Consider the following 26866-nt stretch of genomic DNA (forward strand, 5'->3'; position numbering starts at 1 on the left):
TGAGTGAGGATTTGAACTCTGGCCTCCCAGGTTCTAGTCCAGGGCGCTAACCACTGAGCCCCTATTGCCTCTTTGGAACAAAAGAAACAGTTTGCGCATCCTGGTTTTAAAATGAAATGTGCTGAGCGTGTGCAGTTCAGCATGTTTAATTTAATTAAATCACAATACCATCGTGACCACAGAAATGGCGTTTGCTTCTGATACCCTGATGCTTAAACACATTTATTTGGGAACCAGCAAATTCGGGAAGTTTTTAATGTCTGATGTTTTATTGTATTTTTAATATTTTGCTGGAAGCCGCCCAGAGTGGCTGGGGAAACCCAGCCAGATAGGCGGGGTATAAATAAATAAATTGTTGTTGTTGTTGTTGTTGTTGTTGTTGTTGTTGTTGTTGTTATAGCACTGTTTTGTTGCAGGGGCTTTCCACTCGTGGCTCCCCATCTGTGGAATGCTTTCTGCAGTGACGCCTACCTGGAACCTTCACTGACATCTATTTGGTGATGGGTAAAGAGTTACCTCTCTCCACCCACCACTTCTGGGTGCCCTTGAGATGATGTCTGCAATTAATGTGCTGCCCAAACTTCCTGTGACCAGGTGGTGGTGGCGGCTTGGTTTTCTTTTGTTGTTTTGCGTGCATGGCACAAATTATTCCTGAACACATGAACCTATGATTACATTGCAGATGTTTTGTACAAATTATTTAAGTGGTATCATATATTTTTGCTTATGCCTTTAAATGGGTTGGCTTTGGGTAACAAGTGTCTAAGAAGTCCATTATTATTATTATTATTATTATTATTATTATTATTATTATGGCTTTTCTTCAGCCAGAACTCACTGGAACTCAGTTCCAGCCCCTCTCAGGAAGGCAGCATTGCCATTCTAAGAGAACAAGGGAGGCATTCATGGTGAGTTCCGGCCCCTCTTTCTCTAGAAAAGTAGCACTGATGATGATGATATTTTTATCCTAAGTTGTTGTTGTTGTTGTTGTTGTTGTTGTTGTTGTTGTTGTTGTTGTTGTGTTGTTGTTTAGTCGTTTAGTCGTGTCCGACTCTTCATGACCCCATGGACCAGAGCACGCCAGGCACTCCTGTCTTCCACTGCCTCCCACAGTTTGGTCAAACTCATGTTGGTAGCTTTGAGAACACTGTCCAATCATCTCGTCCTCTGTCGTCCCCTTCTCCTTGTGCCCTCAATCTTTCCCAGCATCAGGTGGCCAAAGTATTGGAGCCTCAGCTTCACGATCTGTCCTTCCAGTGAGCACTCAGGGCAGATTTCCTTCAGAATGGATAGGCTTGATCTTCTTGCAGTCCATGGGACTCTCAAGAGTCTCCTCCAGCACCATAATTCAAAAGCATCAATTCTTCGGCGATCAGCCTTCTTTATGGTCCAGCTCTCACTTCCATACATCACTACTGGGAAAACCATAGCTTTAACTATACGGACCTTTGTCACCAAGGTGATGTCTCTGCTTTTTAAGATGCTGTCTAGGTTTGTAATTGCTTTTCTCCCAAGAAGCAGGCGTCTTTTAATTTCATGACTTCTGTCACCATCTGCAGTGATCATGGAACCCAAGAAAGTAAAATCTCACACTGCCTCCATTTCTTCCCCTTCTGTTTGCCAGGAGGTGATAGGACCAGTGGCCATGATCTTGTGTTTTTTTTTATGTTGAGCTTCAGACCATATTTTGCGCTCTCCTCTTTCACCCTCATTAAAAGGTTCTTTAATTCCTCCTCACTTTCTGCCATCAAGGTTGTGTCATCAGCATATCTGAGGTTGTTGATATTTCTTCCAGCAATCTTAATTCCGGTTTGGGATTCGTCCAGTCCAGCCTTTCGCATGATGTATTCTGCATATAAATTTAATAAGCAGGGTTTATCCTAAGTAAACACGTGCAATTCCGGCCACTTATCTCTGTCTATAAGATATTTATTTTTAAATCCGAAAGGGTGAACATAGCCAGCAACCTCTGTGGACACACCAGCCCAACTGCTGCCGGTGGGCCTGTTTGAACATAGGAACAATAGTAAAATAAAAAAATTCCTTCAGTAGCACCTTAAAGACCAACTAAGTTTTTATTTTGGTATGAGCTTTCGTGTGCATGCACACTTCTTCAGATACCTTCTATCTACCTTCTATCTGAAGAAGTGTGCATGCACACGAAAGCTCATACCAAAATAAAAACTTAGTTGGTCTTTAAGGTGCTACTGAAGGAATTTTTTTATTTTACTTCGACCCAGACCAACACGGCTACCTACCTGTAATAGGAACAATAGAGCATTGAAAGCTGCAACTCTTATGTCAGGGACGTGGGTTAGGGGAAAAGATTCCTGCATTGCAGGGGGTTGGACTAGATGATCCTCAGGGTCCCTTCCAACCCTACAATTCCATGATCTCAGAGCCTTGTCTACTTTGACTGGCAGCAGCTCTCCAGGGTTTCTGCCAAGGGTCTCTCCCAGCCCTACCTGGAGATGCTGGGGATCAAGCCCAAAACCTCCTGCATGACGAGCTACTGCCCTGCACTGTGTCGACCCCATGGTCCATCTAGCTCAGTGTCGACCCCTTGGTCCATCCAGCTCAGTATTTCCTACACTGACTGGCAGCGGCTCTCCAGGATTCAGACAAGGGCAACATTCCTAGCTCTGGTGAGGAATGAACCTGGGACCTTCTGCATGCAAAGCAGATGCTCTACCTACTAAGCTAAGGCGCTTCCCCCAACCATCATTCCGTGACCCTCCAGTTGCTATTGGACTCCAACTCCCAGCAGCAGCAGCCAACAGGGCCATGAGGCAGGGGTGATGGGAGTTGGAGTCCAGCAGAAGGAAGGGGCCACGGATACCCCATTCCTGGGGTAGGAGCCTTTAGAACAGGCATCCCCAAACTGTGGCCCTCCAGATGTTTTGGGACTACAATTCTCATCATCCCTAGCTAACAGGACCAGTGGTCAGGGATGGTGGGAATTGTAGTTCCAAAACATCTGGAGGGCCGAGTTTGGGGGTGCCTGCTTTAGAAGAAAACCCAAATTCTCCCATTCGACCCCGCAAGCCTCCGGCTCGCTCCCGGGGCTGTTCGTTTGGCGGAGGGCGAGAACCGCAGCGGGAGCGCTCTGTGCATGTCCAGAGGCGCTCTTGGCGCTTTTCTTTCACAGGTCCCGGCGCTTGTTTGAAACCTGGCCTGGATCCAGACAAGGTGGGAGGAGGAGAGAGAGGGAGGGAGAAAGAGAGAGAGAGGGGGGGGGGAGAGGACCGGCTGGCTGCGGTTTCTGGCCGCCTCCGTGGGAGGGGCGAGGGATTCCCCCCTCCCCTCCCCTCCGCTCGTTCCCACGGCTGCATCCAGCCTGCGCCATCCGGAGCTGGTCGCGGTACTAGGTAGGTGGGGTGGCGGGGTGAGGGACGCGCTCCCACCTGGAGGACAGGTGGCGGGGTGGGGTCTCTGCGGCAGGACGAGGCAGACCCCCCCCCGGCTGCTAAAAGCGATCTGCCCACCCTTTTTCTCTCCCCCCCGCCTCTAAAAAACCTCCTATTGACACACACACTCTCCAACAAACGAGGCGTTTTTACGCTTGGAACCGGGAGGGGAGGGGTGAATGGAGCTGTGGGGAGAGGGGAGGAGGCGATTTCGCGGCGGTGTGTACAGCAGCTGATTGGGCCCCTCTTGGTCTTCCCCCCCATCGTTCTCTCACCAGCACCCCCTCCAGCAGCGATCGGCTGCCCCCCCTCCCCAAATTCTCCTTTGTGTCTGTCTGGCTCTTAGAATTTCACCAGCCAGGTAAGAAACAGCTGGGAGTCTTTTCTTCTCTTTGTCGCCCCCTCCCCGTCCGCATCTTGATGCATTTTGGGGTACCTCGCCCCCACCCCCGCCTGTCTGATGTGGGCAGATTAGCAAGCGGTGTGTGTGGGGGGGGGAGAGAGACCAGGAGATAGCATTCAGGAAGCCTCCCCCAACCACCCAAGATCTTTCTACCAGGCAAGACAATGGGCAGGTTTGGTTTATAAAGGGGGGGGTTGGGGGGGTGCCAGACTGGCAGATAGACTGGCAGACCCAGCCACCTACTAGACAGATCATAGTGGCAGGAGAGGAGGTGCCACCACTGTTACCCGCTTGCCATAGGAAAGGGGGGGGCGTCGCTCGAGAGAGGAGAGTTTCCTCTTGACGTGCATTCATCATCCTAATTGTGGTTCCTTTTCCCCATTCCAGGCTGGCTCCCTCCAGTCCTTGCATCAAAGGACCAGACTCAGCTGCAGAAAACAAGGATGACACAGCCTGGGTGGGTGGCGGGGGCGACCCCCGAAAGCCGGCGGGCTCTCCCCTGCCTTCTGCTCTGCTGCAGCCCTCTGGTCTAAAGCAAGCGGCCTTTTGACCTGGGTCAGCAGCCCTCGCTGAGAGGGTGAGGGATTCTGCCACAGCCTGGCCGGAGGTTGGATCTGGCCCCATTCCCTGCGGAAAGCTTGGCCCTCCGAGGCCACAGGATCCTACGCGAAGGGTCAGTCTCCTGTCCCCGTTTCTGCACTGGGGGCACCTAGCGCTGAGCCGTGGAAGACCAGGTCAGACTGTGGGAAGTGTTGAGGAGATCTCAGGGGATGGAAGCGAGCTGGGCCGCCTGAAAACAAGACCAGGAAGGAGAAAACGGGAGGAGAGTCTGCTGAGGCCTTGAAGGGAAAGGTTGGAGCTCTTCATTCCACCAGAGGAGGTCTTCAGTCACCAGGCTGAAGGTACACAAGGCGAATATTAAGAGTGATCTTCAGGGCACCTGGCTGTAGGCGAAGCTCAGAGGCCTTCGCTCTGCCTGACCAAAAGCACACAGAAAATTCATAGGCTTCCCCAATAATTTGGGAGACGTGCATTCATTGATAGCGGCCTCTATCGCCATCCTCAGTGGTGGCCTAAACATCTCAGCTGGTCTGCTGTTGTTGCCATTTGGGACGGCTGAAACATTGCTCCTCATTGCCACATAGTCAGACGTGCCGCAAAGCCCCTGACAAGACTGGCTCGCCCTGAAGAAAAGGTCACAAGCTCTCATCCTGCAAGCAGTGCATCTCTTGCTCTGCATTCCTCAACCCCGGGTGACCTGGCTGTGGGAGGAGATGCAGCCTTCAGAACTGGGGATCGCACTCTGAGCCCCGCAGGTGTTCCCAAACCAATGAGGGGGAGGGCGCCCGGCTGGTGACCCCCCCGCCTGCCTCTCATGCCAGGCCGGCAGGGTCGGGCACCATGGCGCAACCTGGCACAGGGACCCTTCTCTTGGCGAACGGGTGGTGCTTCCCTCCCAATAATGTGGCCCGCGTCGTGGTTTGGGAGTGGCTGAACGAGCATGGGCGCTGGCGGCCCTACACGGCGGCAGTGTGCCACCACATCGAGAACGTCCTGAAGGAAGATGCCCGGGGGAGCGTCGTCTTGGGGCAGGTGGATGCCCAGCTGTCTCCGTACATTATCGACCTGCAGTCGATGCACCAGTTCCGTCAGGACACAGGTAAGGCGTCAAGTCACGCTGCGAAATGATGGGAGCGAAATGATGACCTTGGGGGGGGGCTGATGATGTCCTGGGTCTGCACTGGGTAGAAACAAGTGGCAACGCTTTTAATCATAGAATTGTTGAGTCGGAAGGGGACCCCCAAGGGTCATCCAGTCCAACCCCCTTGGATAGCCACCCAAGCTGTGTTTGAAAACCTCCAACACAGTCCGCCGCCTTCTGAGGTAGTCAGTTTCACCGTTGAACAGCTCCTCCCTTCAGAAAGTTCCCTCCAATGTTTAGTCAGAATCTCCTTTCTTGTCATTTTAATCTGGTGGTTCAGGCCTGGAGCAGCAGAAAGCAAGCTTCCACCATCCTCCACGTGACAAGCCCTTGAGATATTTGAAGATAGCTATCCTATCTCCTCTTCTCCAGGCTAAACATACCCAACTCCCTCAAACTATTCCTTGTAAGGCTTGGTTTCCAGACCCTTTGATCATCTTGCTGCTGCTGCCCCCTCCCCCCCACATGTTCCAGCTTGTCAATATCCTCCTTAAATTGTGGCACCCAGGAATGGACACAGGATTCCAGGTAGGATCTGAGCAAGACAGAATAGAATATACTATGACTTCCCTTGACCTGGACACTATACTGCTGTTGATGCCGCCAAGAGCTGAAGAAGCGCTTTCTCTCCCCCCCCCCCTGGCTGCATCACACAGTTGCCTCTGGGTTGACCGCTTTCTAACGCAAGTGGAATCTATAAATATCTGTCAATTGCATAGAAAAGCAGCACATTGGATACAGGTCTATGCTGGACCCCAATTCCCTGATGTGCTAGATTTCTACATGCATGGAGGTGGAAACCCCCCCCCCCTGCACACACACACGCAATCCAGTTTGGAAACATTCGAACATTTGGGCTTCCCTTTGCAATCTGGAAGTGATAGAGTCTAAGTCAAGCTTCTGTTTCTTGATTCTACTGATTTTATAAATTGGTCCAGAGGTTCAAAGGTGGAAGCTGCTCTGGAAACAACTTGGGCTGCTAACATCACCAAGAATGATGTGTATGTGTGTAATATTTCAGGCTTATTGGGTTTGCCTTGGGTTTTTTTTTTACTAGAACAACCCCCCTCCCCCCCCCCAAAACCCACTACCAATCAGAGTGAAATGCAAAAGGCAGACACATACCCTCCAACATTTCTCTGATGAAAATAGGGATGTCTTATTCAATAATAATAATAATAATAATAATAATAATGTTTACACCCGAACCGTCTTGACTGGGTTGCCCCAGCCACTCTGGGCGGCTTCCAAAATATATAAAAACACAGTAACACATTTTAAAAAAATCTTCCGTATAGAAGGCTGCCTTCAGATGTCTTCTAAAAGATGTCTAGTATTTACTTATCTCCTTGGCTTGGGAGTCACATATCTCTGTACCTTCCAACATTTCTCCAGTGAAAATAGGAGTGTGCTTAGGAAAAGCGGGACATTCCAGGATCAAATCAGAAACCGGGACGGCCTCTGTCCCTGAAAAATAGGGACACTTGGAGGGTCTGCCTGAGAGGGTTAGAATGAAAATGCAGAAGGAGGTGCCTCCGGTCACATTCTTGGCCTGAGGGATTTATTTTCGGGGATGAGCTGAGCCCAGAGTCCTTTCTTCATTTCAGCTGCCTCCTTTAGGCAGGGGGAAGTTGTTGCCTTATTGCCGCTGTTGAACAGTGGAGAGTCAGAAGCGCCTGCTCTCTCAAGGGGCTGTGTTGGCTACAAACCTGGATGGCTTTAAAAGAGGACTGGGTGAACTCAAGGAGGGGGCTCTGAACAGCCGCTAGCCACAATGACTCTGCTGCCACTGTCAGATGCGGCGAATGCCAGAAAAAGCAAATGGGGAGCATTGTTCTTATGCTCAAATCCTGCTTGCATCTGGTTGGCCACTGTGAGAACGGGGTGCTGGACAAGACGGGCCCATGGTCAGATCCAGAGGGCCTCTTCTGATGTCCGTTATGACCTGCAAATATATCCTGATTTACTTTCTCTTCACCCCTGCTTGCCACACAGGAGTTGATCTGAAGTGGGCTTCTTGTTTTTAAACGCAGCTCTCTAATCTTTTTCTAAGCACCTCAAACGTTTCCGGGTGGGTAATGAACTCAGGGGAAATTGAACTGGTGTGGGGGGGGCAGTGATCTGGCTACTGGATAGGATATTAATTGGGGGGAATAAATTATTTTGAGATTGCTGGAGATTACTAGGAGCGTCATGGCTGAGAAGGGCAGCGGAATTTATTTGGAGCAAGGGATTCCGTTAGGGAATTCACTCGGGGTAAATAAATTGCAGAGGAGCTGATCTAAGATGGCTGGCAAACTAATTGGAGATTTTATCTGGGGCAGTTTGGACGGCTTGCCTTTGGTGACATTTAACATTCTACATTTGCATAGATATGCATTAGCATATGCAAACTTTATGGCTTGCATTGTTGGTGTGTAGCTCCAGAGTCTTATTTTCAGTGCCAGGGCCCAGAGAGTGCAGAGTATTAAAATGCAAGTAAATGAAATAAATAAAAGGCAGGAGCGCCTCTGGGGAAAGACAGAGTGCTTTTTGCTTACTGCTGAAGATGTGCCTTGAGTCTCCATGTGTCTGAGATGAGCTCTAAGGGTGAAGAGCAAGGGTAGGTAATATTTCCAGCCCGAGGGCCACATCCCTTTCTGGGCAACCTCCTGGGGGCCACGTGGCGTGGTGGGTAGAGCCAGAGGCAAAAGTGGGTGGAGCAATGGATCTAAATGCTGCTTTTGTATACAGTAGGCTAATTTCTGCACATGCTCACACACATCCCTGCCCACCCTTTATCGAGCAAGAGGAATAGCTCTTTTCAAGTTTTCCCTTTTCTCACGAGGAAGCCTATTCAGCATCAGGGAATTTCCATTTTAAAAAGGGAGAACTTAACAGCTATGGCAAGAGGCCTGGTCAGAGTCAAAGGACACATTCCAGCCAGGCAGAAACACTTGAGGAGGATGTGAAGCAGGGCTGGTGAGGGGCGTGGCCTGGGAGGAGGGGCGGGGCCTGGGGAGAGTGCAAAGGGCCTGATAGAGAGAGCTACATTTGGTCCCTGGACATGAAGATCCTCATTCATGGTGCAGAGGCAAAACCAAACCAACCAATTTCATCCAGAGCCGAGCTCCAGCATATGCATATTCAGTAATGTTTCTGTATAACAGTTGCTGGAAACCTCAGAGGAGGGGAGAGGGCTCTTGTGCTCAGGTCCTGCAAACACCTGGTTGGCCACTGTGAGAAAAGGATGTTGGACTAGATGGGCCACTGGCCTCACCCAGCAGGGCACTTTGTGTGTTCTTATGCACCACTGAGCCAGCATTCGAAATTTGCCAGGCGCATTTTGCACCCGGCTATCGGCCACTTGTGACCAAGCGAAGATGACTGGGTGCCGGGATGGGGCCTGACATCTCCACTCTTTCGAGGTGCATGCCTGGGGATCCTTGGATCTTGACTCTTTCCACACGCTAGCAACACATCCTGTAGAGAATTCTATTGTTACAGTCTGCAAAATCAGAATGAATTTCAGGAACCAAAAGGTTGTGTTGAAAGAAATAGGATTTTCGAGCCATCTGGGCCCAAAATGGCAACTAGGCGTTCTGTTTCAGCGACTGCAACTAAGGAGTCATTTGGCACCTAGCTTATATACAGTGGTACCTCGACTTACGAATGACTCGACAACTGAATTTTTCGACTTACGAATGGGGCAAATGGCTGCACGCTTACGAATTTCTCGACACCCGAACGGAAATCGCGGCGGTTTTAGATAGGGTTTTTTCGACTTACGAATTTTTAGATGGGGTTGCTTCGACTTACGAAATTTCCCGTTTCCAATGCATTTCTATGGGAAATCGTGTTTCCAATGGAGCTTTTCGACTTACGAATTTTTCGACCTACGAAGGTGCCTTCGGAACGGATTAAATTTGTAAGTCGAGGCACCACTGTATCTGAGTTTCTAACACTGCACTGAACCTTTGTGCTTTTGTTTTTTGAGTGTAGTACTAGGAGGGGAGCAACCCAAATCTTTCATTCAGCCAGAAGCTCCCTGGGAGACCTTGGGCAAGTCTCTCTCTCTCTCTCTCTCTCTCTCTCTCTCTCTCTCTCTCTCTCTCTCTCACACACACACACATCTGTCTAGTTAAAGCTATGGTTTTCCGTATGGAAGTGAGAGCAGGACCATAAAGAAGGCTGATCGCCGAAGAATTGATGCTTTTGAATTATGGTGCTGGAGGAGACTCTTGAGAGTCCCATGGACTGCAAGAAGATCAAACCTATCCATTCTGAAGGAAATCAGCCCTGAGTGCTCACTGGAAGGACAGATCCTGAAGCTGAGGCTCCAATACTTTGGCCATCTCATGAGAAGAAAAGACTCCCTGGAAAAGACCCTGATGTTGGGAAAGATGGAGGGCACTAGGAGAAGGGGACGACAGAGGACGAGATGGTTGGACAGTGTTCTCGAAGCTACCAACACTGCGGAGGGCAGTGGAAGACAGGAGTGCCTGGCATGCTCTGGTCCATGGGGTCACGAAGAGTCGGACACGACTAAACGACTAAACGACAATTCCCTCTCTCTTCCTGACCTACCTCTCAGGCTTGTTGCGAGAATAATGGTTGGTGGGAGAAAACTGTAGCTCTTGCCTTTTGCTCCCTGGAGGAAGAGTTGGGGCAAAAATGATACAAATCAAAGGCCTCGTGATCTGGCATTTGTTCACCACTCCCTTCCCCCTCCCCTCCCACAGTTGAGCCAAATCAACAGAGGCGTTTGTTTTCCTTTTGCCTCCCAGGTGCTGCGGAGATCCAAAGGGACCTGGGTGTGTCATCTCCTGAGCCTCCAGGGAAGGCCTTTTGATACCTTAGCCTAGAGACAGCCAGCTTGTTTTTTTATATAGACAATAGGAGGCAGCGCAATAAGGAAATCCGCTTATTGATAAGGACCTGCCAAGCCAGTTGCCCCTATTCTTGCACTTAGGCCACTATACAGGTGAAACTCAGAAAATTAGAATATCGTCAAAAAGTGCATTTATTCCAGTAATGCAACTTTTTATTTTTTATTTTTATTTTAATTTTTACAAATGCTTTCTTTTGGAAATTCCACAGTAATAAAACAAATAGTTACAATAATACAAAAATAAACATCGCTATTACATTTCATTAATCACATTCCATTTATAATTGACCCGCCTAAAGACAAATAATTACAATTACAACAAATAAAGGCTTGACATATCTTGCTTTGCATGTCATGCATCTATCTCATATATTGGTTTCACCTTTTAAGTTGCATTACTCAAATAAATGCACTTTTCGACGATATTCTAATTTTCCGAGTTTCACCTGTATTCTGAAGCCACACAAAACAGTTGCCTTGCTGCCGCTCAGCAGAGTTAGGCTGGATGGGAGGAGATCTCCTGGGATCTCCTTGTACGAGTTCATCTTTGAGGCAGATGGTGGTTGGACAAGACCTGGGAGTCATACCATACCCTCCAACATTTCTCCAATGAAAATAGGGGTGTTATAAGAAAAACTGCTCCCTTTCCCTTATGGGGTATTCCAGAGCCTATATAGACTCCTTGAGGGTTTCCTATTGGTAGGAGGAAACAGCAGAGGCCGACCAGAATATATTGAGAAGCAAAGCAGCTAGTAAGCCTGATCTTTATTGAACTGTTGCAACAGGGTCCCCACTCCCCACATGCAGGAGGGAGGAGAACCCTGAACAATGGTGCGCAAGCCCTTATATAGATTCTTGAAATTGCCCACCCTTATATAGATTCTTGAAATTGCCCACCCTGGGCAGCCTGGCCATTCTTTCGTGATGGTTAATGCTTTAGTTCCTGAGTCCAGGTCACAGGCTCACCCTATTCATACACAAAAACGCCCTTAAGACATAGGATTTGCAACCAAAAAGACAATGAGAAGGCTTTCCCCATTTACCTCCCTTACTGTAGAGGAATATTTGAGGTCATTGGGAGAGTCAAAATGGCTATTTCAGACACATGGTTCATATATTTAGATAATGTGTGCATTTATGAATGCTCTATATTTGAGACCTTAAAAATCTTATAACAGGTTCAAATCCACTCTCAGCCAGGAAACTCACTGTGGGACTTTGAGCCAGTCATTTCATAGAAGCCTAGAACTGTAGAGTGGGAAGTAAGGCTGCCATATGCCCAGATTTCCCTGGACATTACTGGGATTTCAAAGGCGGAAGTGACTCTTTGTCCTGGATCTTAGGCAAGTCAATCAAAAAGTGTGGGGTTTTTGGCATTTCTGTAACAGCTTTTGGGGGGTCTTCCTAAAAAAAAAGTTCAACAACTTTCGGGGTGTCCTGGTTTTTCACTTTTTGAAATATGGCAACCCTAGTGGTTAGGGTCCTCCAAGGGTCATCCAGTCCAACCCACTGCAATGCAGGAATCACAGCTAAAGGAGCCCTGATGGATGGCCACCTAACCTCTGTTTAAAAGCCTCCAACAGAGGCCGCCACTTTCCAAGGGAGTTCGTTCAAACCACTCTCAATGTTGGAAAGTTTTTACTTAATGTTTAGTCGGAATCGCCTCCTTGTAATCTGAATCCATAGGTTCAAAGTCCTTTGCTCTGGAGGAGCAGAAAACAAGCTTGCTCCATCTTTTGTGAGACACCCTTCTTATCAGCCTAAGCTACCTCTCAGGGTTGTTGTTGGGGCAACTGAACCTGTCTCATCTTTCCCATGTTGTTCAGTTGTCCACATTTCCACATCAGTTTGTGGTTGTTTCAAAAGCTCTCATGAAAATTCACCAGCATTTTAGTGTTGTGTCCCCCCCCCCCTTTATCACTTCCAACATTCAGCTTCCTTTGACATCCACAAGTTCTAGGGCTATGACAGAGGGAGAAAAACAGACCCTCCAAGTGTCCCTATTTTCCAGAGACACCCCACAGAAGCCATCTCAGTTTTTTGATTTGATTCCAGAAGGTCCAGCTTTTCTGTAAAGGTAAAGGGACCAGGACCCCTGACCATTAGGTCCAGTCGTGACCGACTCTGGGGTTGCGGCGCTCATCTCGCGTTATTGGCCGAGGGAGCCGGCATACAGCTTCCAGGCCATGTGGCCAGCATGACTAAGCCGCTTCTGATGAACCAGAGCAGCACACGGAAACACCGTTTACCTTCCCGCCAGAGCGGTACCTATTTATCTACTTTCACTTTGATGTGCTTTCGAACTGCTAGGTTGGTAGGAGCAGGGACCGCGCAATGGGAGATCACCCTGTCGCGGGGATCTGAACCGCCAACCTTCTGGTCGGCAAGCCCTAAGCTGTGTGGTTTAACCCACAGCGCCACCCGCGTTCTTAGGACATCCCATTTCCATTGGATAAATCTCGGAGGGTATGGAGTTATGCAACCCCCGAGCCAGGGAGATAAGTAACCATGCAACCTTTAGAAGACATCTGAAGGCAGCCCTAGATAGCTTTATGATGTTTTTATGTGTGTTGGAAGCTGCCCAGAGTATGAGTATTATGATTATTATGGAATAGGACGTCCCCACTTTCATCGGAGAAATGTTGGAGGGTATGCGAATTCTGCACCACTCAAAGTTTCCAAACCATCCTCGGAGGCAGCCCTGCGTATGACACATTGTGGTAATCTATCCTCAAGGTTACCAGAGCATAGATGGCAGAAGTTAGGCTATCCCTGTCCAGATAGGGGCGCAGCTGGGCCACCAGCCGAAGATGATGGAAGGTACTCTTCTGCCACCAAGGCCACCTGAGCCTCGAGGGACAGCAATGGACCCAGGAGTTACCCCCAAGCTATGTGCCCGCTCCTTCAAAGGGAGTGTGACCCCATCCGAAGCAGGCAACCTCCCATCCGTAAGGCAGCTTCCCTATGTTCTTATCAAGTTACTCCACACCCAGAACATAACAAGAGCCTGCTGGTTCAGGCCCATGGCCCATCTAGTCTGGCATTCCATTATTACAGCAGCCACTGTAGGAAACCTGCCAGCAGGACCTGGGGGCAAGAGCCCTCTCCCCTCCTTGTGCCTTCCAGCAGCTGGAATTCCAAAGCATTTCGGACTCCCGACTGTCGAGGCAGAGCATGGCCATCGTGGCTAGTGGCCAACAACAGCCCTCTCCTCCTGAAATATACTCGGAGTCGAGAGTGAATTTCATGCTCTTTATTCAGCTCGTAGTCATCAAGGAGAAGAAGAGAAGAATGCCCTTTTCCCAAAACCATCTGCTTATATACATTATTTACACAATGGGCTTTGCGTGATTGGCTACTTCAGGGCTACACCTGTGGGCCAATCAGTTTGTGGATTGACTTCTGCCAGCAGCCTGATTGGCTGCTCCTGCAGGCCAATCAGGTTGCGGATTCACTTCTACCTGGAGTTGGATTGGGTGGCTCCTGCGGACCAATCAGACTGCTGATTCTGGATCCTATTGTTCTATGATTCAGCTCAGTACGTAACACCTCCGTTATTTTTTCCAGTCTCTTTTAAAGCCCTCTATCTAGGGCTAGGCAGCTGCGGCCACTGCCTCCTGCAGGAGGGAGTTCCGCAGTTTAACGGTGCGCTGCATGGAAAGCTCCTTTCTTTTCCCTGCCCTGAATCTTCTAACATTCCACTTCACTGGACGGGTTCTGAAAGAGGGAGAGGAAAACTTTTCTCTGTCTACTTTCCTTACGCTACGCATCATTTTAAACATTAACGGAGGGCAAGCTTCCTTGGCAGACTACTCGCCCGTTATCACTAATCAATATGTTGGGTGTGCTCCAGGGCGAAGTGTCAGTTCAGGTGGCAGAATGGAGAGGCCTAGCAGGTTTGGCCAGGAAGCCCCCGAAAGGCATCATCTGTGTCAGGAGTTTGTTGTCATCCCCCCGCATGTATTTCCCAGCATGGGTGGAGGGAAGGTTAAGGATGGTGTTGTCAGCAATGCCCCTTTGTCATATACTTAACAGCCTGGTCCTGCTGCTCTCCATGCCTTGAGGCTTCATGTCTGCAGCGGGGAGCTGTCTTAGTTTGTGGGCACGATTTAGAACCCTGGTGCTCCTCTAGACTAGGGTTTGGGGGGGCAGCCTACCTCACAGGGTTGTTGTGAGGATTGGTCGAGGTAGGGGGGAAACCAAGCGCGTATCGCTTTTGAGCTCCTTGGAGAAAAAGTGTGATGCAAGCATAACAAAGAACCGAAATTCAAAATTGTTTGTGTCTTAGTTGAGCAGCTATCTATCAGATGTCAAGGAGATAAAGAACTACACAACTTTTAGAAGACATCTGAAGGCAGCCCCGTATCAGGAGACGCTCTGTCTCCTGAGACCAGGGCCCTGCGGGACCTGATTTCTTTCCACAGGGCCTGTAAGACAAGAGTTGTTCCGCTGGCTTTTGGCCTGGAGCCAACCTGATCCCCTCCCCCATTTTCCTTTCCCCCTTTCCTTCTGTATGAGGCTGCATTTTAATTTTAATTTTAATGTTTATTTAATTTTGTTATGTTGCAATTCAATCAGCTGTTTTATATCAGCTGCCCTGAGCCCGGCCTTGGCTGAGGAGGGCGGGGTATAAATAAAACTTATTATTATTATTATTATTATTATTATCAGGGATTTTTAAAAAATATTTGATGTTTTATATGTGTTCAAAGCCCCCCAAAGTGGCTGGGGCAAGCCAGCCAGATGGGCAGGGTATAAATATGCTGCTTGTTGTTGTTGCTGCTGCTGCTGTTATCCACGCTCACCAAAACACAGTTATCCTTCAAAATTTGCCCTTCTCTGAATTTTGCGGTGCAGTTCTCCAACCGAAAAATGTTTGCCAAAAATGCATATATTGGGGATGGGAGAAGAAGAATGCCTAAAAACAAATATGTTAGTGAAAGTAACATACCAAATATATATATATATAGAGAGAGAGAGAGAGAGAGAGGTAAAGGTAAAGGGGCCCCTGACCATCAGGTCCATTCGTGTCCGACTCTGGGGTTGTGGCGCTCATCTCGCTCTATAGGCCGAGGAAGCCAGTGTTTGTCCGCAGACAGCTTCCGGGTCATGTGGCCAGCATGACAAAGCTGCTTCTGGCGAACCAGAGCAGCACACGGAAACACTGTTTACCTTCCCGCCGGAGCGGTCCCTATTTATATACTTGCACTTTGATGTGCTTTCGAACTGCTAGGTGGGCAGGAGCTGGGACCGAGCAACGGGAGCTCATCCTGTTGCGGGGATTCGAACCGCCTACCTTCTGATCAGCAAGCCCTAGACTCTGTTGTTTAACCCACTGCGCCACCTGGGTACACACACACACACACACACACACACACACACATATATATATATAATATCTTGCATTAGGGGAAAGTGGCTTGTAAATTTGGAAAGCGTCACCGAAATGAAGGGAGTTCAAACATGCCCAGATGTTGCTGCCTTTGATTCTGACCTGTTCATCTCCCCAGGGTATCTCAATTACACGGCCTCATTAAGTTCCTTCCTCCTGAGGCTGCAGGGAGATTCTCCTGGATCTGTGTGTGTTTCTCGCTCTGTCCCTTTCTCTCTGCGGAAAGCTCCGTGCTCCTCCACCCAAGCTTTGAATGGAGGTGCTACATCGAAATAACAAATAGTAATCCATCAGTCAGTGTGGGCCAGTCTACTGGGTTAATATGAAGGAGCCAGGAGGGAAGAATTGATGGTGAACAACCCCATCGTGAAACAGATGGAGGGTCTTGAAGATGGGAGAGGGCTCTTGCAGGCTTCCCTTTGAGGCATCTAGGTGGATATTCCTCCTGACCCAGCAAGGCTAAGGCGTTCTTCCTTCTGGAAGCAGAACTGGTTAAACAGTAGGAGAAAGTTACCAGCGGTAAGAACTCCCAGCTACCCTAGTTGGAGGCATTGTGTCTCTGAATAGCAGTAATCTCAAGTGGGGAAAGTTGGCTGCTGGACTAGGTGAGCCTTGGGCCTGATCCGGGAGAGCTGCCCTTATGTTCTCATTCATCATTCTCTCCTTGAGGAGCTTTAAAATGGGATTAGACAAATTCGTGGAGGATAAGGTGATCAAGAGGAGAAAAGTACTAATGGTAAGAGCGTCTCCACCCCCATCGTTCAGCCCGGACACTGAGGTCCAGCTCCGAGGGCCTTCTGGCTCACTGCGAGAAGTGAAGTTACAGGGAATCAGGCAGAGGGCCTTCTTAGAAGTGGTGAACACCCATCCAAAGTCTTCTAAAAGTTGCATCGTTATTTATCTCCTCGACACCAGAAGACAGCCCTGTATAGGGAAGCCTTTTAATGTGCAATGTTTTGTTATGTTTTTATATCTGTTGGAAGCCGCCCAGAGTGGCTGGGGCAATCCCAGGCAGTTGGGCGGGGTACAAATAATAAAATGATGGTGGTGGTGATGACCAGCTCCCATGGCTATGTTCTACCACCCTTGTTGGACGCATTATGCTTCTGAATACCAGTTGCTGGAAACCACAGGAAGGCGAGAATGGCTGTTGTGCACGGGCCATACTTTAAGGCTTTGCAGAAGTACCCGTATTTTTCGCTCCACAAGACGCACTTTTTTCCTCCTAAAAAGTAAGGGGAAATGTCTGTGCGCCTTATGGAGTGGATGTGTGGTTCCTGGAGCCGAATTGCCCAGGGGCAAAAAGCATATCGTGCTTTCCCCCCCTTTTTTTAAAAAAGAAAGAGCTAAAGGCTAACAAGAGGGAAAGAGGGGTGTTGAAAAGAAGTCGCTCAGCAGCTGATTGCAAGAGATAGGGAGGGAGATAAGGGAAGCTAGCTCCCTTCCCGGCCACGCCCCCTTGCCCAGGCCTCCGTTGTTGAATGTTCTGCAGAGGGAGGCTGCAACATGTGACTGGCTGATTGGATTATCTGGCTGATTAGATTATCAGAAGCTGCAGAACTGTGAGTTGAACAGGATTTTTTCCCTTTGCAAAGTAAACTCAACAACTTTGAGCTGATCCTTTAAAAAATGGGCCTTTTCCTCTTTGCAAAAAGAAGCTGCACAACTGTGAGCTGATCCCCCCAAAAACGGAGCTTTCCCCTTTCCTCCTCTGAAAACTAAGTGCGTCTTATGGAGCGAAAAATACGCTCCATAAATATCTGGTTGGCCACTAAGAGAACAGAATCCTGGACTCAATGGACCACTAGCCTGATTCAGCCAGACTCTTCTTATGTTCTTAAGAACCTGGTTTTTTCTTCTACCCACCCCTAGCTTTTGCCAGACAGGAGTTTGCCATTGGCCTGACCCAGCAGGGCTCTCCTTATGTTCTTAGGTGGGGAAATGGCCAAATTTGTCTAAAGCAGCCTTCTCCAAGCTCATAGACTTAAAGAATGGTAGACTTGGAAGGAACCCTGAGAGGCCCACCATTCCTGCAATGCAGGAATATGCAGCTGTCCCATACGGGGATCAAACCTGCAACCTTGGCATTATCAGTGCCCCCCTCTAACAAACTGAGCTATCCTGTCAGTAGCTGAAGCTCTCCAGATCTTTTGGACTGATGGGGGTTGGAGTCCAAAACGTTTGGAGGACCCAGCTTGGGAAAGGCTGGTCTAAGACAAGTGGGGAGGGGAGCGGACCTGTGGAGCTGCAGATGCTGTTGGACTCCAACTCTCATCAACACCAGCCAGTATGGCCCAACAGTCATGGGATGCTAGGAGTTGTAGTCGGGCAACATTAGGAGGGCCCCAGGTTCCCCAGTGTAGAAGGAAGGAAATTCTGCTCGAACGGAGCTCCCCACCTTCGGGCAGTCAGAACTTTTTATTTTTCCATTTTGCTGCAATTTGGAACTTGGCCACTTGCGAAGGAAAAGCAGCCAGCTCCCTTTCTGATCTGCAGTATTCCTTCCTGGCTCATAACACCTTGGACTGGTTTTGAAATTTGGACAAATGAGTTCACTCTGCTGTTTGGGATGAGGGTTTTGCATTTTACGCATCGTTTTCAAACGACTGCCATAATTGTTTTTTCTCTTAAAGGGTGCAGAGTTGTTGCAAAAGCTTTTGGGCTAGGCGGCCAGGTACGGTATGTAAAAAAATGAGAAATTGTTAAGAGGTGAGCAGTACAATGTAATAAATACATAAATAATCTTTAAAAAGCTGTTAGGTTCCTGCAAACTGCAACCCAAAGCACTATTTAGGATTTAGCATTGCTAAATTGGACTAGATCAGGGTTTCCCAAACCCGGGCCTCCAGCTGTTTTTGGGCTACAACTCCCATCATCCCAAGCTAGCAGGACCAGCGGTCAGGGATGATGGGAATCGTAGTCCAAAAAGCAGCTGGAGACCCCCAAGTTTGGGAAACCCTGGACTAGACAAGATGTTTCCTATCCAATGCAGCCGGAGTTGCTTCTGAGGACCCATGTGGAGGTGTGGCTTGGGTGAATGGGTGTGGCCTTGTGTGGGCGTAGCCTGTGGAGAGGGGCGTGGCCTGGGAAGAGTCTCCAGGTCTGAATATCGAAGCATTCTCTTCCTGCGGGGCTGAAGCTTTAGATCCCTGATCTTGAAGATCCCAGACTGCACAATCCCGTTAATCGATGCCTCCCAGCTGCCCTCGCAAAACTGTGGTTATGTCCACACCAAACCTTTAAAGTTCATAGCTTCCCCAAAAGAATCCTGGGAACCGTAGTTTGATATGGGTGCTGGGGAAGATAGTTCAGTTTGGGGTGAACTACAGTTCCCAGATGGGTGCTGGGGGTGATAGCTCAGTGGGGGGGAAACTACAGTTCCCATAATTCTTTGGGGGGGGAACAGTGTCCATTAGATGTGCATTAAGTGCTTGGTGCAGATGTGAAGTTGATTGGGCAATTGCCCTTGCTGCCCTCTTTTTCTCTGCCTTACTAGAGTTTAGCGAGAAATCGATGGGGTTTAAAGTTGGATAAATGCCCTGGCAGTTTGACGGGGCGTTTTCCAGTGTGCTGAGTTAATCTTTTGTCTCCGGGAGGATCCAAGCACAAGAGCACTCTCACCTGCTGTGGCTTCCAGCAACTGGTATTACTGCCTCCAACAGGGGACTGTGGGTTCATTGTGGGACTTACTCCCAGGTAAACGTGCCTCTAATTAGAGCCTCAGCTAAAATCAGCCTCACGAAGGACTGAATGGCAACATCACCGGTAGCATTCTTATCAGCCAGTGTTGTGGTAGTGTTGTGCAGTGGTCAACGGACCCGGGTTCGGATCCCCCCCTGCCAGCCATTGCAGAACCTTAGACCAGTTGGTACCTTACATGGTGGTTGTGGTGATGAAATGAAGGAGAGGGGAACATGCCTTGAACTCCTTGGAGGGGAAAAGGAGAGAGAAAATGTCCAAAGCAAAAACAGCATTGATCAGGATTTCATCAAATCGTAGAGTTGGAAGGGACCCTGAGGGTCATCTAGCCCAACCCCCGGTGATATAGGAATCTCAGCTGTGGCGAAAGAAAGCAATTCAGGAGTTTGGGGGCTCCCTTCAAAAAAAAAAGAAACCCCAAACTTATTTAAGGCCATGGGAAGGGGATATGGTGCCCTCCCTCTCCACCAACTTTTAGGGCAGGATATTGGAGCTGAGGGCGAGGCTGGGGATCATGCGAGGCTCTCTGCATGCGGCTGCCGGCACGGCGGGGAACGGATCTGGTGCGAGGAGAGTTGCAAGCAGGCACCTGAGTGCTGCATCGCCTCGGCTGCCAATATTGCAGGGGCTGCTGGCACGCTCCCTCCGAGCTTGGCTGGGAGGACTGGGTCACCGGAGGAAGCTGCCAAGGGCTTGTTTTCAACCTGATGTTCTTCTGGATTCCATCCTGAGCTCAAGTTCCAAAGGGAGATCACAGGATTTTAGAGCCTGAAGGGGGCTAACAGAACTCACCTAGTCCACCCCCACCCCTCCCACACACACCTTGCTCTATGCAGGATCTACAATGTGGGATGCAGATTTACAGCGTCCCTGAAAGGAGGTTATCCAGCCTTTGTTCAAAAGACGTGCAGGAAAGGAGAGCCCCAACACGTCCTGAGCCAGGCAGTACCGCTGTCCAACCACCCTTTGTCATTACCGGTAGTTTATTCCCATTATTTTCAGTTCTTCATATTGTTTTAATTTAAAGTCCACCATGGAGTTATTTCTATAATTCTTTATGCATTTGTCCCCCCCCCCCGTAAAATAGATATCCATGCCAACCATAAATTTTTTCCCAGCCCTCCAATTCCAAGATTTCAGTATTTTTTAATAGCATCCACTCTTTCAGCCAACTCCAGCCCTCCGCTTCAAAATATCTTCTTAAATTTCTTTCTTTTAGAGCAGGCTTCCTCAAACTCGGCCCTCCAGATGTTTTGAGACTACAATTCCCATCATCCCTGACCACTGGATCATGGGAGTTGTAGGCCAAAAACATCTGGCGGGCTGAGTTTGAGGAAGCCTGTTTTAGAGCACAAATCTAAGTCATTCTCCCATTCCCCCACCCCAGAACACCAACAAAGGACTTAAAACAGCTGATTTTGTTTTTTGTTTTTTTAAAAACTATTTAAAAAAAACTAATTTAGGAAATAGTTTAAAATGTTGCAACGAACAAGCAAAGCAGGCCATAACATTAATCTTTTGGGAAAGCTCCTGCAAATGTGCTGAAGAGATTTTGCTAATCCACTGCAGTCTGTGACCTATGCAAATGAATTGTTTGACATAATTTTCCTCTGCTTTGCTGATTAGGACAAAACACAGAGAGCTATTGAGGACACCAAAGCCCAACCCTCTAGAAATGTGTTAACTTCATTACATTTATATCCCACCTTATCTTTAGGAGTTGAAGGCGACATAACATGGTTATTTGCTGGACACTGCAATCTTTATCTTCACATCAACCTTATAGGGTAGGCTAGATGAGTTGTCTTTGACTTTTTTCTCCAGATGTGGAGCCCACTTTTAACTGAGGGATGTAAGAAGGCAGCGATTTCCCCAAAGCCCTGAGTTTGTCAAAATCAGCACTGTTTCCCTTTTGCTGCAGTTCAGTTTCTGCCAATGACTATATTGGCTGCTATTTAACATGACCTAAGTAATTCCTTGCGGGACCCAGGTGGCGCTGTGGTTAAACCACTGAGCCTAGGGCTTGCTGATCAGAAGGTAGACGGTTCGAATCCCCGCAACAGGATGAGCTCCCGTTGCTTGGTCCCAGCTCCTGCCAACCTAGCAGTTCGAAAGCACCTCAAAATGCAAGTAGATAAATAGGAACCGCTATAGCGGGAAGGTAAACGGCGTTTCCATGTGCTGCTCTGGTTTGCCAGAAGCGGCTTTGTCATGCTGGCCACATGACCTGGAAGCTATACGCCGGCTCCCTCGGCCAATAATGTAGGATGAGCGCGCAACCCCTTTACCTTTTTAAGTAATTCCTTACATATCTAACATTACCTGAGTTCATTTCAATGTAAAGTAACTGCCCAAACAATGTAAAAAGAAGGGCATTAATTTTGCATTGTTTGTGGACTGAAAAACAACAAGAGCCAGAGGTTGTGTAGTGGTTTAGAGTGCTGGACCTGGGAGACCAGCGTTCAATTTATTATTATTAGTAGTAGTACCCCACCTTTCTGACTGGGTTGCCCCAGGCACACAGCCATGAAATGCTCACTGGGTGCCCTTGGGCCAGTCAGTCTCTTTCAGGCATACTTTTGCAATCCATAAGGACTAGAAACTTGCTTTTTTTAAAAAAATGAAAGAGAGCGGAGGTCCCTGAATTCCATAACTAGAGCTGGACACTTTCACCCACTGTAACCTCGACCATAAGTACCTACTTGCTCCAGAATGTGGCCTGAAAGAATCGTCCACAAAAACCCTTGTGATGACGGATAATCTGGTTACAAGGGTCACCTCCAGACCGAAGAATCTCTCCTGGTGGCCCCGATGTGCATTTGCCTCGTAGGCCATCTACCTTCCCAGGTCTTCCTCCTCCTCCTCCTCTTCTTCCTCCTGAGGAGCGCTGCCTCAGCAAAACAGGCTGCTGCCTGATTCAATTCCTCCCCTTGTGCTAGGCAGGCTCAGAAGGCAGCTGATTAATTGCCGTAATTATGGTAATTAATTGGGCTGGACACACGGGCAGGGAGAGCTTTTTGCCGGAATGTGGACGCTGAGTTGTGCGGAGGTGGAGCAGAGCAATGTTCAGGCCAGGAGGAGGTTGTATATGTGAGCTGAGCTTTGTGATACCCCCCCCCCCCAAAAAAAACGATAAGACTGGCACTTTTTCGGGTGCCAAAAGTGTGGGGGAAAGCACCTTTTTCAGATGCCAGCTCGTTGCTTCCATTGTTTAGGGCAAAACAGGAGAAGCAGAAGGAGACATTGAGCAAATAAAACTACCAATAGGCTCCCAGACTTTTTCTTTCCCCCCCTATTTCTCTTTTAATTTGTATGCCGCGTTTCTATATTACTGCATGCAAGGCGGTTTGCAACAGCAAAATATACATCGAAGCTCACACACCTCATAATAATCCGACCCAGTACAAAAATAATAATAATCATAATGAAACGTAGCTTTAAAACAAACAACTTATATCAAATAAAGTAATGAAGATAATGGTACACAATGGAGTTAACTCTCGAAATATCAGCAAATAAAAATTAACCAGGAATTCACTCTTAACACGTGCAATAAATAGTTAGTACACTGTAATCAGTAAAGATAGCAGCAAGTCACAATGTATAAAGTGCCATGATACATGCAAACCGTGTAAAAGGATCAAATTGAGAAACAAAGGCACACAGCTTACGAAATTATTTATAATTTGCAAATAATTCTGCATGCAAAGCAGGCACTCTGCCACTGAGCTACAGCACATCTGATTGGAACATACTGGTCCATCCAGCTCAGTATTGCCTGCACTGACTGGCAGCAGCTCTCCAGGGTTTCAGACAGAGGGTGTTTTCCAGAGACCCTGGACTCAACTACTGTACACTGGTCTATTATAACTTTAAAAATGTTTTATAAAAATGTGGCGCCAGAGGGCGCTGTAGAGCAGTGATACATTACCAGTGGTGAATTGCATTGAGAGCTATATACTGTATTTTATAGCGTTTTTCATATCAATGTAGATCCAGCCCGTATCTGGAGAAGCCAGAGATTTCTTGGATTCAAGCAGGTGCTATTTCGTTTACCTTAAAAGTAAAGCAAGATTCTAGTCCTCAGTGTTCTGAATAAAGGGTGAATTAAACAGGAACATAGGAAGCTGCATTATTCTGAGTCAGACCATTGGTCCATCTAGTTCTCTACATTGACTGGCAGCAGCTCTCCAGGGTTTCAGACAATAGTCTTTTCCTGGAGATGCTGGGGATTGAACCTGCAACTGTCTGCATGCAAACCAGGTGCTCCATATCTGAGCTGTAGCTAGCAGTGGGTGAATCTGCCCATTTTGGTTTCTCTACTTTTTCTATTCTTCCAATCTTAAATTCCATTCTCCCCATTTCCACATCAGTTTGTGACTCACAATTCCCAGAGTGATTTAACAATGAGCCCCTCCTCACAGAGAGCTTTCTAGGTCTGTGAGAGGAATAAGGCAGGCATCCCCAAACTTCGGCCCTCCAGATGTTTTAGACCAGTGGTCCTCAACCTCGGCCCTCCAGATGTTTTGCGACTACAATTCCCATCGTCCCTGACCACTGGTCCTGCTAGCTAGGGATCATGGGAGTTGTAGGCCAAAAACATCTGGAGGCCCAAGGTTGAGGACCGCTGTTTTAGACTACAATTCCCATCATCCCTAACCACTGGTCCTCTTAGCTAGGGATCATGGGAGTTGTGGGCCAAAACATCTGGAGGGCCGCAGTTTGGGGATGCCTGGAATAAGGGATCTCCTAATAAATCTCAGCACCTTTAACAAATTACAGCTCCCAGAATTCTACGGGGGAAGCCATGGCTGTTTAAAGTGGTATCACAGCACTTCAAATGTGTTGTGTGAACATGGCCTAGGTGGGCCCTGAATCAAACTGCTTCCTCTCAGCCTAACCCCCATCTTTTATCTGCAAATAGGGATAGTAACGCTGGTCTACCTTGCAGGGTTGTTGGGAATGTTTTAAAGATGCAACATATGGGAATGTGCATCTCAGAGTGCTATATCAATGCTATTAGTGTACAAAGTGATTTATTGCACTTGACCGCTGAACAGTGGCATTTGCACAAAGCATTACGTTCCTCGCCAAAGATTTACTGGTTTTTAAGCAAACTTATTCTCACGGAACGATAGGCTTGGCAGTCGTGAACAGGAAGGGCTCACGGCAGACTTTCTGTTAGCAAGACCAGTGATGACTCAGACCCAGGTTATGTCAACAACAAAATGAGGCCAGCTAGCAAAAACGAAGCAAACTCCATTTCATGTGTCAGCAACACCAATGATTTTGTTCCCCTCACAAGGATCCTGCGGAGGAATATTGCTTGAGAGCTTGTGAGAGAACCTAGACCAGGCATCCCCAAACTGTGGCCCTCCAGATGTTTTGGCCTACAACTCCCATGATCCCTAGCTAACAGGACCAGTGGTCAGGGATGATGGGAATTGTAGTCCAAAACATCTGGAGGGCCAAAGTTTGGGGGTGCCTGACCTAGACCCTCCAAGTGTCCCTATTTTCCAGGGACAGCCCCCGGATTTACAAAAGCCATCGCAGTCGAATCAATCTGCCATACCCTCCAACATTTCTCGAATGAAAATAGGGATGTTATAAGAAAAACTGCTCCCTTTCCCTTATGGGGTATTCCAGAGCCCGTATATGAGTCCTTAAGTGGGCTCCCTATCAGTCGGAGAAAATAACAGAGGCCAACCAGAGAATATTGAGAAGCAAAGCGGCTAGTAAGCCTGATCTTTATTGAACTGTTGCAACAGGGTCCCCACTCCCCACACGCAGGAGGGAGGCGAACCCTGAACAATGATGTGCAAGCCCTTATATAGACTTTTGTAATTGTCCACCCTGCAGCCCATAACCCCCCCCCCAAAAAAACATACATACATCACAAAAGGAGGTGGTCTACAGCAGAAATCCTGTCTGCCAGGATACCTGATAATGGTCACTGACTGCATTACCTGGGCAGCCTATCCATTCTTTTGTGATGGTTAATATTTTAGTTCCTGAGTCCGTGTCACAGGCTCACCCTATTCACATACAAATACTCCCTTAAGACAGGATTTGCAAGCAAAAAGACAATGGGAAGGCTTTCCCTATTTGCCTCCCTTACTGTAGTAGAGGAATATCTGGGGTCATTGGGAGAGTCAAGATGGCTTCAGGATTGTTCTCCCATCCTATTTCAGACACATGGTTCATATATTTAGATATGTGTGCATTTATGAATATTTATTCTACTTTTGAGACCTTAAAATTCTTATAGAGGGGATATCCCGTTTCATAATGATTATTTTTTTTACTATTTATACCCCACACATCTTATTGGGTTGCTCCAGCCACTCTGGGCAGCTTCCCACATATAAAAGCATAATAAAACATTAAAGATAAAAACAACAACTTCCCTATACAGGATTGCCTTCAGATGGTTTGGGGATTGGATAACTCCACACCCTCCAACATTTCTCCAATGAAAATAGGGACGTCCAAAGGAAAAGCGGGACATTCCGGGATCAAATAAGAAACCGGGAGGGCTTCTCTAAATCAGGGACGTCCCTGGAAAATAGGGACAATTGGAGGGTCTGTTTTTCTCCCTCTCTCATAGCCCTAGAACTTCTGGATGTCCAAGGAAGCTGAATGCTGGAAGATTTAGGATTGATAAAAGACAGCCCTTCTTCATGCAAAATTTAGTTAAACTATGGAACTCGCTTCCACAGGAGGCAGTGATGGCCCCCAGCGTGGATGGCTTTAAAGGAAGATCAGACAAATTCAAGGAGGAGACAGGGCTATTCCAGGACTGTCCCTGGAAAATAAGGACACTTGGAGGGTATGTACAAGGCACCTCCCTGCACTCACAAGCCAGGCCAAAAGGGGAGGCAGTGAGGAGGGCTTGCTGGCGCCCCCTTGCGGCCTGTTCCAGGAAGACACCCACTCGCCCTTGTTGCACCTCTGGCGGGCGGCTTCCTCTTCAGCAGTGCTGCAAGGCAAGAGCGCCAGGAGCCCTGCCAAGCCGGCCCTCGCTGAAAGCAAACACCACGGAAACCGCTGGCGTACGGCCGTTTAGCTTTATGAGTCTCCGGGGAGGGATGCATAGTTAACGTAACACTTCAAACATAATTATTGATTGCGCACACAGCCTGCTGTTCTGGCTGCAGCATCAGCAAGCAGAAGGGAGAGACGAGATAAGCTGGGCAAAGAGGGCTGGCTGTGTGTGTGTGTGTGTGTGTGTGTGTGTGTGTGTGTGTGTGTGTTGGTGCCCTATTACATGGTGCCCTGGTGGGTTTCAGGCATGCAGGTGACTCTTCCATCCCTTATCTGGCCCATCTAGCTCAGTACTGACTACACTGACTGGCAGCAGCATTCCATGGCTTCAGGCAGCGCTCTGTCCCCA

General features: G+C 48.2%; 1 protein-coding gene across 2 annotated transcripts in view; it reads left to right on the forward strand.

Moving 5' to 3' along the window:
• Positions 1-3283: 3283 nt before the first annotated feature.
• Positions 3284-26866, forward strand: part of DTX1 (deltex E3 ubiquitin ligase 1) — a 53996-nt gene continuing 30413 nt past the window's right edge. The window contains exons 1-2 of one of the 2 annotated variants that reach the window (XM_035099297.2): positions 3284-3368; positions 4198-5470. In XM_035099297.2, coding sequence (XP_034955188.1) covers positions 5212-5470 — 259 coding nt within the window. In that variant the 5' untranslated portion in view covers positions 3284-3368; positions 4198-5211. Of the gene's footprint in view, positions 3369-3680; positions 3769-4197; positions 5471-26866 lie in introns of those variants that run through there. The other variant, XM_035099298.2, reaches the window with a different exon arrangement.

Source organism: Zootoca vivipara, chromosome 17 (assembly GCF_963506605.1).
Source record: "Zootoca vivipara chromosome 17, rZooViv1.1, whole genome shotgun sequence".
Taxonomy (NCBI): Eukaryota; Metazoa; Chordata; class Lepidosauria; order Squamata; family Lacertidae; genus Zootoca; species Zootoca vivipara.